Consider the following 12,779-nt stretch of genomic DNA (forward strand, 5'->3'; position numbering starts at 1 on the left):
ATTTATTCGAAGTCCAAAAACAAGGTATCTTGCTTTCCTAGTTCTGTATACCATAAACCAGGCATCATCGACTACATTCAGCTGCGGGATGGTTTTTTTTCTTCTTGAGTGGATGGTCAGGGGGCAGGAACATAATGACAAATAATTTGTAAATTGCAAATTGACCGCAAGAAGCCCAAACAGATATATTTCAAACCTTGCTTACATTTGTATACAATCACAGACTCTATTATGCGTGGGGATACTTGGGAACAGATTTCCAAAATGTAAATAATTTGGAGCTGATTTCCTGGTGTTTTTACTTTTTTTTAATAAAAACAATGACATTTTTACTCAGAAAACTTGGAGCACAAAAATAAAACCACACACCATTTGGGGAACCCTGCCATCAACTCACATCATGCTGTATGCAAACAATCAGGAAAATCACTGACTCAAATAAATTAATCTTTATTGAGAAAAAAGACTGATGCAAATACAAAACACCAAGATATCTATATTCAAAGCCGGTCATGATAATGATAAAAAAAAAAGATAAGTTCACTTTTTCTTAAAGAAGCAGTACGTGATCCATAGTTCTTCCATTTACACATTAAAAAAGCAATGACTATCTTCCTATATACAAATGAGGTAAAAACATAACATTCCACAATATGTTTGTATCCATTAGACAATGTTGAAGCCATTTATGATACAAATTAAAGTAGAATCTCTTCTCTCCAACCCAGAGAGAAATCCTGTGAATCCCAAACACAATCTTCACATTTTAATCATTAGTATTTTTACTATCTCCTCTATAAGCCAGGTTCCTGGCCAACCGTGCTCGGAGGATGAATCAAAACTCCATCCCTTGAGGAGCTTTTGATGTCTATGAAAAAAGCATTGCATTGCGGCAGCGTTCTGTTCCCTCACCTCCCTATCCTATTTTAAACTCACGTTGTTGCTGCCTTCAGAAAATTGGCACGTTTGAAATCCATAATCAGAATGTCGACTTCTCAATCGACTTTTAAAACTCCCATGATCTTTTGGTTTACAGCATGACAGCGCCGCCATCAACTCCCATTAGGATTAGTGTTCTGATGTGTTTTTAACACACTCCTACCCTTTACTGTTGTGCCGTCACGCTCAACATGCAGCGTCTCTGCACTGATTTTTTTTTTAAAACTAAATCAAAATAATGAGAAGGGTGTGCTGATGCTACCTCGAAATACATGAAATACAACATTGGTGTTAAGTCTATCGCAGAGGAAGGTAACATTACTTCTTATTTATTCCATTTGCTGTGCAACAAACCATTTCCAAAACCCTTTCCTGTCTCCTCTACTCCCCATGGAGCCTCACAGCTCCTCACACAAGCGCATTTAACTCAGAGTCCCGGAGGTGCTTTGAATCAGCACAAACTCTCCCTCCTTTCCACTCTTCCTCCCTTCTGCATTCTTTGGCTAATTTCACCTCCACTCTGCACTCCTCTCTCAAAGCAGAGGTGAACAACACAAATGCAGTGAACGCTGGCTTCTGAAGGGTTTTTAGTTTGGGCAGATTGGTCCTGGTTTATATGATAGGGGGGAACTGTTTGTGGGGGCATCATCCTCCAGCTTTGGGGAAGATAAATAGCTGAACCCCACTGGGTGAGATCCTTAGTGTGAATACCCATGTAGCTGGATCATTTCCCTTGGATCGTTCAATCTGCTGGGCTCATACTGTTTACTGTGAACGCCCCCACCACCTCTTTAACACAACTGGTAAACACTCCCTTCCAGACATATATCAGTGAACACAGTCAACTACAGCTGCCTCCACGATCACAACGCCATGGCAACAACAGCGAAGGTCAGAGGGTGTCCACTGTCAATTCTATAGGAGGCTTTGGCGCGACCCTCTCTGCACTTTTTTCACCTTGGACCGATGAATGTGTCATTTGTATTCATAGCATGGCCCTCTGCCGCAATGGTGGTGTTCAGAATGTTTGGTATTCCTGAGAAAGAAGGTTAAAGCTGAGAAACAGAAAAGGCCCTTTCCTCAGCTCCTCTGTCCTTTCTATTCTTCTCTCCAGCTTGATTTCTGAGCTCTCTTCCTCCGGTGAATATTAATGAATGGAGGGGAGAGTGAAGTGAATAGAAAACCAAATCAAGGAAGGAGAAGTTTAGGTATAACACACGAGCACAACTGTTGACTGTTGACTGCACACCCAGCAAAGAGATTTTGGAAAGAGAGCCCACTGGAAGGCCACAGAAAAGATCTTCCTGTATCAAATGTCTAAGCAGTTTTTAAAACACTGATGTAACACAGACATAGAGAACAGAATATGGTATATCAAGGGCCAAGAGGTGTGAGGCAATCCTCGCAATTCATTTCACTGACAAATATAATAACATTTTCACCCGAATCATTGTCAACCGCAAGCCACTACAATAGGTCTGTGTGCCATGCTCGGTAAGTGCCATAATTAATCTGTCCATGTCATTGATTGGCAGCTCCCATTATCCGGTGAACAGTGAGTCTCATCTATAGGCCTGGTTAGGTTAACATCAGTCCCAGCCTCAGCCTCGCTCTAGGCCCGTTTAGAGAAAAAACCCTGTGGAGAATAAGTCACTCCCAGAGAGGAGAGAGGCCAAGCTCTCCATCAGTCTCTCTCTCCTTCCTGAACTTCTCTCTCTCCTCCTATGCTTCCAATTAGTTTACTGTAGCTCTGTAGTTTCCTGCTGTTTGGTGGTCTCTGCAGCATGGTAGCTTGGTCTGTCTCCCTCAGCGTTCAGAGGTCGCTGGCCTCGGTCTTCTCGTAGAGGGCTTTGAGTTTCTCGAAACGTGGGCCCCAATCCTTCAGGGAGTCTTGGCCCCTAGCCGTGTCCTCCTCCAGCCCGGCTGAGCTGAAGGAGCTGAGGGACCCGGCCAGCGAGCCTCCCCCCTCCGTGGAGAACACCTGCAGGGAGTCGAAGGGGGCCGACTCTGGGGCCTGGTCAGCGTCCCGGATGATCTCACACAGGTAGCGGGCCAGGTCCTGGCTGGAGAATGACAGGCTCTTTCTGGCCAGCAGGAGGGGCCTGCTCTGGCCCTGGGCGGGGGTCCTGGTGGGGGGCACGTCCCTTCGCAGGGTGGTGGTGAAGGAGGAAGGGGCGGTGCTGGCGCTCAACCTGCTAAGAGTGTCCTGGGGCTGGGGATGTTGGTGCTGGGTGTGGGGGTGGTGATGTTGGTGGATGGCCCTGGAGCGGCTGTACTGGACAGACTGGGCCGGACTGGGCTGGAGAGACTTCTGTAGCTCGGCCATATCATATGCATTCTACACACACACACACACACACACACACACACACACAGAGGGAGAGAGGATGGAACGTCAAAATAGAGAATGGAAAGGAGGAAGAAATGGACAGATGGAGCAATAGAGAGTATTTTCCTATTTTATTAGGATCCCCATTAGCTGTTGCCAAGGCAGCAGCTTCTCTTCCCGGGATTCAAACAGAAGTGAAACATCACATCATAGAACGGGATGGTGAGTGAGGAGAAAAAGAGCAGAGCTTCCTCTGCATATGCTCTACCTGTCTACATTTACACTCTGTCTTCATTCTCTCCCTTAGTGAACAAAATCCAGATTCATTCTCTGCTAGTGGAGAGGTGACAGACCGTATTAGCCGAATACACTAAGTAATCTGAGGGAATGTGAAGGGGGCGAGGGGAGTATTTCACTTCAACAGAGCACGGGGAAATATTGGACGAGGGCTAGAGAACATCCATTTTTATATAACACATAATCACTTCAACATTCATATGATTCAGGCGAGACTGATTCACCCTCGTTACCACGGCAGCGCTTCACTCTGGAGAGATGGAAGCCCGGGCCCTGGAGGAAAAGAGGATGGAGGAATGGTAGAGTGGAGGAGTAAATGACACACGGGTGGGTGTGCTCTGTAATTGATTACCTCAAATAAAATGTTATTTGTCACATGCTCCGAATATAACAGGTGTAGACCTTACCGTGAAATGCTTACTCACAAGCTCTTAACCAACAATGCAGTTCAAGAAATAGAGTTAAGAAAATATTTATTGAATTAACTAAAGTAAAACATTTTTATAAAATCAAAAAGTAACACAAGAAAATGACATAACAATAACAAGGCCATATACAGGGGGTGCCGGTACCAAGTCAATGTTCATGGGTACAGGTTAGTCGAGGTCATTTCTAAAGTGACTATGCATAGATAAACAGTGAGTACCAGCAGTGTAAAAACGGGGGGGGGGGTTCAATGTAAATAGTCCGGTGGCCATTTGATTAATTGTTCAACAGTCTTATGGCTTGGGGGTAGAAGCCATTAAGGAGCTTTTTGGTCCTAGACTTGACGCTATATAGGTCCTGAATGTCAGAAAACTTGGCTCCAGTGATGTACTGGGCCGCATGCCCTACCCTCTGAAGCGCCTTACGGTCAGATGCCGAGCAGTTGCCATACCAAGCAGTGATGCAACCGCTCAGGATGCTCTCGATGGTGCAGCTGTAGAACGTTTTGAAGATCTGTGGACCCATGACAAATCTTTTCAGTCTCCTGAGGAGGAAAAGGTGTTGTCGTGCCCTCTTAATGACTGTCTTGGTGTGTTTGGACCATGATAGTTTGATGGTGATGTGGACACCAAGGAACATGAAACTCTCGACCCCCTCCACTTCAGGCCCGTCGATGTTAATGGGGGCCTATTCGGCCCTCCTTTTCCTATAGTCCACGATCAGCTCTTTTGTCTTGCTCACATTGAGGGAGAGGTTGTTGTCCTGGCACCACACTGCCAGGTCTCTGACCTCCTCCCTGTAGGCTGTCTCATCGTTTTTGAGGATCAAGCCTACCACTGTTGTGTCGTCAGCAAACTTAATGCTGGTGTTGGAGTCATGTTTGGCCACACAGTCGTGGGTGAACAGGGAGTACAGGAGGGGACTAAGCACGCACCCCTGAGGGGCCCCAGTGTTGAGGATCTGCGTGGCAGATGTGTGTTGCCTACCCTTACCACCTGGGGGCGGCCTGTCAGCAAGTCCAGGATCCAGTTGCAGAGGGAGGTGTTTAGTCCCAGGGTCCTTAGCTTAGAGATCAGCTTTGTGGGCACTATGGTGTTGAACGCTGAGCTGGAGGCAATGAACAGCATTCTCACATAGGTGTTCCTTTTGTCCAGGTGGGAAAGGGCAGTGTGGAGAAAAGTGTACAAAGCCTGTGTGCTGCTGCAGCTCTCACATCTAAAGATCCACCAGAGGACCTCTTAAAGGATTTCAGCATCACTAAGCATCTGATAATCACGTTATGTGTCATCGTGTGTAAGGAGTTCATGAATATACAAACACTCCACTAGTTTCTTTTTAGTTGGAGTAGGAGGTGAACCAGAGTGAGAAGGTGTTACAATGCCATGGTGGGGAAGAGGAGTGTGCTTGAGCTAGTGTGGTACCCATAATGCCTAGCCTTGAATCCAACCGGAATTGTTTCACTCCACAGATTCAGTCTGGAACTGCCTTCATTGAAACCGTTTGTGACAAGGGACAACAAGGCACTGTATCACATTGTGTGTAAGTGTGTAAGAGACATAGATGTGTTAGCTCTTACCTGGTCCTCCTCTCCTCCTCCTTCCTCATCGTAGTTGAGCACGTTCTCTCTGATGTCCTCCCAGCCGTCATGGTGAGCTGACACGTGGTAAACACCCTCCTTTAGGCCCTTGTAGCTGCGCCAGCGGGTGTACAGGAAGATGCCCAGCAGCAGCACTAGGGGGTGCCGGAGAGCACAGGAGGAAGAGACAGACGCACACAGAGAGAGAGAGAGAGAGAGAGAGAGAGAGAGAGTGTTCCTGGTTCAGTTTGATTAGAAGTGACTGCGTGAACCGTTTCCAAGGCGTTGATTTGACATTGCATTATCAGCATGATGGCTGTGCTGAGAGGTCTGACAGGTGGACTGCTGGCTGACTGCTGGGACAGCTACTCAATAAGGGCTCTCTCTGCAGAGTTGCAAGTGGTGTTCTCAAAATCAATCCTCCCCTATAGACTGCTGTGACCTTTAGAGTATATTATCTACCCATACAGTTCTTCTCCATAAATCTCTCTATACTGTACCCCTCCCTCCCCCTTCCGTCACACCTTATTTGACTCAACCTCTCTGCTTTGCTCATTCCTCAGATTTCTTCAAATTCATTTTCGCTATCTTTCTCTCCCTCTCAATTGCCCTTATTTGTTTTTGTTCTATCTGTTGATTGTTGCGTGCTCACCTATCATTCGTTTGATAAGGTGTCACTTAGCAAGGGGACCAGGGCGACAGGCTGAAACAGATCGAATTGAAATCTCCCAATTATCAGGGCAATCTCTGAGTGAACTCTCCCTCTTCAGAAGTTTGGTATTGGTGTACCCAGCCAGAAACAAGCTGCAAAAAAAAAATCTATATCAATTTACGAACACAATGTTCACCCTTCTCGCACACGTGTCACAAGCAAATCAAGTGGCTTTTTAGAGGGCTTTGTGGCGCTGGGTCTATTGCACAGGAATAGGCAATCCCATGTCTGTCTGTTACTCTATTACTCCTGTGAAATGTTGCAATTGTCTTCAGACAAGAAGACATGTTCATCTAGGTGAGAGTGAGGTTTTAAAAAAGTCTCAGAGATTGACACGTTTCTTGTTCTTAGGTGTGGGAATAGGCTGTATATCAAGTTGTGTGATATCTCAAGACCACTGTCTCTAGCTCTGAAACACAGTGTTTGTGTATGCGGGTCTGTCATCACTCGGATTGAGAGTGTTGTGTGACTAAGAGAAAGGTTTCTCTGAAGTTAGTTCAGGTCAGCTCTCATAGAGACTTCCCTATTTGGGTTGTGTGTCTTCAAAGGCCCTCTCCGATTTAGAGATGTGTGTCTGTTCTCTCCAGGAGAGGAACTGTTGCTCTGATTACCAAGCAGAGGAGGTCTGAGTGGCTGGCTAGCTGCAGTCTGCCTCCACGCCTTTTTCCCTCTCTCCTCCCCTCATCCTCTCTCCTCCTCTCGTATCAGAACCCTACCAAAGTCTGCACTATCGATTGCATCACCCAACTAACGACCTCACACAAGCTTCTCCGTAACCCTAAGATAGACAACATGCATCCCAATGTCTAACACGCACCACCATCTAATACCAGGTTATGGAATATCACTAAATATGATTTATTCTGTCTGTACCACACTCATTAAAAAAAAATCATTGAGACACTGTAACTGGCATGTGCATCATGCTGAGTCCTGTGATGCATTCATAAAAAATAAAAAAAAGTAATCTCACTGGAGAATGTTTGTTTTTCTGCACCACTTGGGGACTTTTTGAGTGGGAAAAAAAGTAGCAATTTACTAGTCAGGAAATATCTAATTATAAGACAAGTGTATAATTCCACCAGGAGCAAGGCATAGTGTTTTGCATACCGGATGGCAAAATACTGAAACAGTTACATTTCTGATTTCAGCACTAATGCCTATTGTGTAATGATAGCTAGATTCTGTATACAGTAATGCATGAGGACAGTATATACTGTAGACTTTTCTTAGCTCAGACCCATATGAACGTGGATAAAGGAAGAAAAGCCTGTTTCCCTTCCTCCTCTGTTACACCATAGTGAGAGCATCCCCGTAGCGAGGGCATGGCACGATGAGAATCTCAAAATAAATCAATCCTAGCCAATAATGAGCAGGCTCAAGGCCATCAAACTATAATGCTGTTTGCTGCAGCGAGCCTGCTCTCGCTCCATCCATTCCTCATTCTATTACTAAGTGTCTGTGTCTTTCCATTTCTCTCTTCCTTTCTCTCCCTCTCTCCCTTGTACCCCTAATCCCTTTCGCTGTCTTTCGGTGTCTGTGTACCTCTCCCTCCCTGCCGTCCCTCCTTTCTCTGTCATTCTCTCTCACTGTATTTCTGTCCTCTCTCATTGACTCTCTCTCTCTGTCATTCTCTCTCACTGTATTTCTGTCCTCTCTCATTGACTCTCTCTGTCATTCTCTCTCACTGTATTTCTGTCCTCTCTCATTGACTCTTTCTCTGTCATTCTCTCTCACTGTATTTCTGTCCTCTCTCATTGACTCTCTCTGTCATTCTCTCTCACTGTATTTCTGTCCTCTCTCATTGAGTCTTTCTCTGTCATTCTCTCTCACTGTATTTCTGTCCTCTCTCATTGACTCTCTCTCTCTGTCATTGTCTCTCACTGTATTTCTGTCATCTCTCATTGACTCTCTCTCTGTCATTCTCTCTCACTGTATTTCTGTCCTCTCTCATTGACTCTCTGTCATTCTCTCTCACTGTATTTCTGTCCTCTCTCATTGACTCTCTGTCATTCTCTCTCACTGTATTTCTGTCCTCTCTCATTGACTCTCTGTCATTCTCTCTCACTGTATTTCTGTCCTCTCTCATTGACTCTCTCTGTCATTCTCTCTCACTGTATTTCTGTCCTCTCTCATTGACTCTCTGTCATTCTCTCTCACTGTATTTCTGTCCTCTCTCATTGACTCTCTGTCATTCTCTCTCACTGTATTTCTGTCCTCTCTCATTGACTCTCTCTGTCATTCTCTCTCACTGTATTTCTGTCGTCTCTCATTGACTCTCTGTCATTCTCTCTCACTGTATTTCTGTCCTCTCTCATTGACTCTCTCTGTCATTCTCTCTCACTGTATTTCTGTCCTCTCTCATTGACTCTCTCTGTCATTCTCTCTCACTGTATTTCTGTCCTCTCTCATTGACTCTTTCTCTGTCATTCTCTCTCACTGTATTTCTGTCCTCTCTCATTGACTCTCTCTCTCTGTCATTGTCTCTCACTGTATTTCTGTCATCTCTCATTGACTCTCTCTCTGTCATTCTCTCTCACTGTATTTCTGTCCTCTCTCATTGACTCTTTCTCTGTCATTCTCTCTCACTGTATTTCTGTCCTCTCTCATTGACTCTCTCTGTCATTCTCTCTCACTGTATTTCTGTCCTCTCTCATTGACTCTCTCTGTCATTCTCTCTCACTGTATTTCTGTCCTCTCTCATTGACTCTTTTTCTGCTCCACTTTATGCTCATCTCATACCTCTATTGGTTCCAGGTTATCACTCACTGGCTAAATGGTTTGCCATATAACCCTCATTCCATCCCTAGCAAAGAGCTAGCTGAGACTCCAAACCCACCTTGAAGACCCCTCAAAAAGGTTTTCAAATGTTTCTTTCCCCCCCCAAAGGATAACCCTTTTGGGTTCCACATAGAACCCTTTTTGGTTCCAAGTACAACCCTTTTGAGCTCCATGTAGAACACTTGGTGGAAAGGGTTCTACATGGAAGCCAAATGGGTTCTTCAAAGGGTTCTCCTGTGGGGACAGCCAAATACCCTTCAAGGTTCTGGATAGTCACTGTAAGACGCCACACTGTGAATAGCAACAGGTCCAGAGACACCTTCAAAAGGCTCCAGCCAACATTGCCGTCTAACAGCTGTGGCATTTGTGCCTGTCACCGTGGAAACTAATCCGGATACAGGCAGGACAACAAAGAGGAGACATAAAAGAGGGATATCTTAAAGAGTTGTATTCCTCTCTCTGACTCAGACTACTTTTTCAACCCCACCTCACAACAGACTCAGACTTTAGGATGAAAAGCTAAACTAATCTGGAACCGTGTGCAGGACAGAAGGGATTAGGCCAAGCCTACACCCGCGCCCGCCCGCACACACACACACACACACACACACACACACACACACACACACACACACACACACACACACACACACACACACACACACACACACACACACACACACACACACACACACACACACACACACACACACACACACACACACACACACACACGTGAATACATACACACCCACTGAGAAGTCAGACTGAACATTCTGACTTCCCAGTCCCAGTGTGTGTGTGTGTGTGTGTGTGTGTGTGTGTGTGCGTGCGTGTGTGTGTATTTGGCGGACGTCAGTGATCCAGAATTATCAGTCAACACCTTGAAACAGTGGAGAACCAAGCTGTTCCATTCCTTTCACCATGAATGTTCAGTGTGTAGCCTCACCTGCCAGATTTACAGTCTCTTAGAACCTGTTGTTACACACACAGCTGGTAGCCAACACTCAGTACCAGTGTAGTTAGCAACCTAAACATTCTCTCTGTAGCCATATAGCTTAATGATGGATAATGGAGATTGTATCTTGTTAGAGATCAATACATTTTACATTTAGTCAATAACAGGTTTACTGTGAATTATTGGACTAACGATGTAGGATATGCAAACCTCAATCAACCAGCAGTTCAGTAACAAAGTAGGAAGAAGACACAACATAAACATTACTGATTAAAGACAAAGAAACCTAAAGAACAAAGGTTGAATCAGAACAATGGAAATGAGAGAGAAAGACGAGGACAGGAGTATGGAAAACAAATGATGAAGACAAAGGGTTTTGAGAATAGTGTTTAAATATGATTCAAATATCTTAGGGCACAGGGCTTTACATAGTGATAAAAGGATGCTTGTAATTCACAAGTCAATTCAAAAGTACATGGAATAGCATCCCTCTACTCTAACATTCGTCCGCTGAGTAAAATACACTCACAAATTTTTTTTTAGAAAAGGGATTCAGGTAGCAGTTGGTGATGCGACTTGCTATATGATTTCATTTAACAAAATGTATCGAGAAGTACATCAATCTCTACTTCAGATAAGACGCCCGTGTGCGTTGTATTGTGTGGATTGCCCTGCCCATTGCCTTTCTAGTGTCGTGATTTGAGCTGCAATTTGGTTTAATAACCATGAATAGGATGATGTGTGTGAGGCCTCTCCGTATCTCCCTCTCTGTCAGACCCAGCGGTAGGTTCATTCAGAGTTCTGACTCACTGTGTTTTTATAAGGAGCCCTGGCCGCGAGGAGAGGAGGCTGTAAGACACTGCTCGTCAATTCACTTCCACATCGGCAACCCTGAGAGTTTTCACGGACACACCATCCCCCAAACACAGCCTGGTATCACATGGCCCAAGCAGTCCAGCTCCATGGCTAGCTAGGTTCTTCTCACGGACGGAGAGGATAGGCTGGCAACCACAGTCTGGTACCCAATCAGGTACCACTACTATTAAAGAGGGATTTATTCTGTACATTCCATCATGTAGCTCGTTCTTTCCGTAAATTCCTACTTCTGTACATTGTGGACTCTGTGCCTTTTGCATTGGTCTCTTGTCATTGAGGTCAGTGGACAACCTTGAAACATCTGCAGACTAACAGACCATACTCATGCAGTAGATGACGTCGTTCTACTGTAATCGTTGACACGCGCCCATAACGAGCCCTCTGGCACAGTGGTGTAAAGCCAGAGCATAAGCTCCTGTAGTCATAGGTTAGAGCCCGCTGGATGGCTAAGGGACATACTGAGACATACAAACAAACATAGCCAGAGGAGAGGCTGCAAGTCTGCAAAAAACAAGGCATTATTGCCTATTCGCATTAGGGGAATAGCACAAATATCAGGAGGTGTCTGGAGAGATGTCCTCTCTGCCCCTCAAGATAAGGCACCTTGGCAGCACACAACCCGGTGCACTACACCTGATATTATCTCTGTGGGTCTATGGGCCTAAACAGATCATTTAGGGCTACACACTCATCTTTATTTATAGATTGATCATTGATCTAACAAGCAAGGACCCTTTAACTGAGTCTGTAGCACCACCCTCCTACAAAGGAACACCTACCGCAGTCAAAAGGCACAGCTTATTCCCAACAAAAAAATCACTTTGCTTTTAGTCTACGGCAGCAAAACTGAACATTGGGTAATTTTCACGGATGCAATTTGTCCCTCTCAAATACAGTTCTGGCAAGCTTTACTGAGATCTATTTTTTCGGACAAGGAGAGCAGGCCTCCTGCTATTTCCTTACAGGTGTAGCTAGCTGAGAACATGTGAGAGTGGGGATGTTCCTTCTGCATCCAGCGGAGGAGGGAGGTGGGTGAGAGGAGGAATTGGAGTGGGTGAGGAGGTGGAGGCGTATAGCGTTCGCATCATACCATAAACCTATTAACCGTTAAAAAAAGGAAGCTTCAAAACGAGATGCTTTTTGTTCGGCTTAATGTCAAGAGAGTCAGAGCCCTTTACACTCCCAGTTATTCAACTGCTTGGATTCACTCCAAACAAACTGGATTGAATGCAACTGGGAAGAAAACCTCTCTTTCGATACTTAAGTTGCTGTGAGTGAAATGCTTGGCTGATTGAAATTCTATCCAAAGCCATAGTGCATTGATCTCAATTTCTTTGGGCTTCGGTAAACAGCACATTGTGCGCCTACAAATCAAGTAATTAACACGTAAAAAGCAACAGTGGCTGTGGATGATCAAGGTCATGTTGCCTTTAAAATTAAGCAAAGGTACGAGAGGGGAAATTATCATTTGAGTTTAGCAATAGTTTTTGGTCTGCCTTGAGCGACGGCTAGAAGTTGAACGCTCGATGAGGATAGAGGACAGGACAGCCAGACACGTTCAGCGCATGTCTGCTATGGTGTGTGGTCATCCACGCCCCCTCCCAAAATGGCTGCTGTGCCATTTCTTCACCTTGCATTACTTGACATAGATCCAGAAAAACTAGATGTGTAAATCTAGTAAGTCCAGAACTGGCATAGTCCTTGGCTGACACTAGATTGACCAAAAGGCACGTATCAAGGTGGACTACTGAGTACTGGTCAAAGGTCAAAGGGACTCATTATCACTGCCTGTTATAACTAGAGTATAAGCTGGACCTTGCTACCATAGCATGGTCCATACGCTCCCCAAACACTGTCACTGTTTGACTCAGGCATTTCTACTAGA

The 12,779-nt window shown here is 45.1% G+C and overlaps 1 protein-coding gene across 1 annotated transcript in view; it reads right to left on the minus strand.

The window, feature by feature from the left end:
• Positions 1-293: 293 nt before the first annotated feature.
• LOC115202941 (neural-cadherin-like) overlaps positions 294-12,779 on the minus strand; it is a 202,342-nt gene continuing 189,856 nt past the window's right edge. Inside the window, 2 exon segments of the mRNA XM_029767138.1 lie at positions 294-3,277; positions 5,568-5,722. Of these exon segments, the coding sequence (XP_029622998.1) occupies positions 2,753-3,277; positions 5,568-5,722 (680 nt within the window). The 3' untranslated portion in view covers positions 294-2,752.

Source organism: Salmo trutta, chromosome 12 (genome assembly GCF_901001165.1).
Source record: "Salmo trutta chromosome 12, fSalTru1.1, whole genome shotgun sequence".
NCBI lineage: Eukaryota > Metazoa > Chordata > Actinopteri > Salmoniformes > Salmonidae > Salmo > Salmo trutta.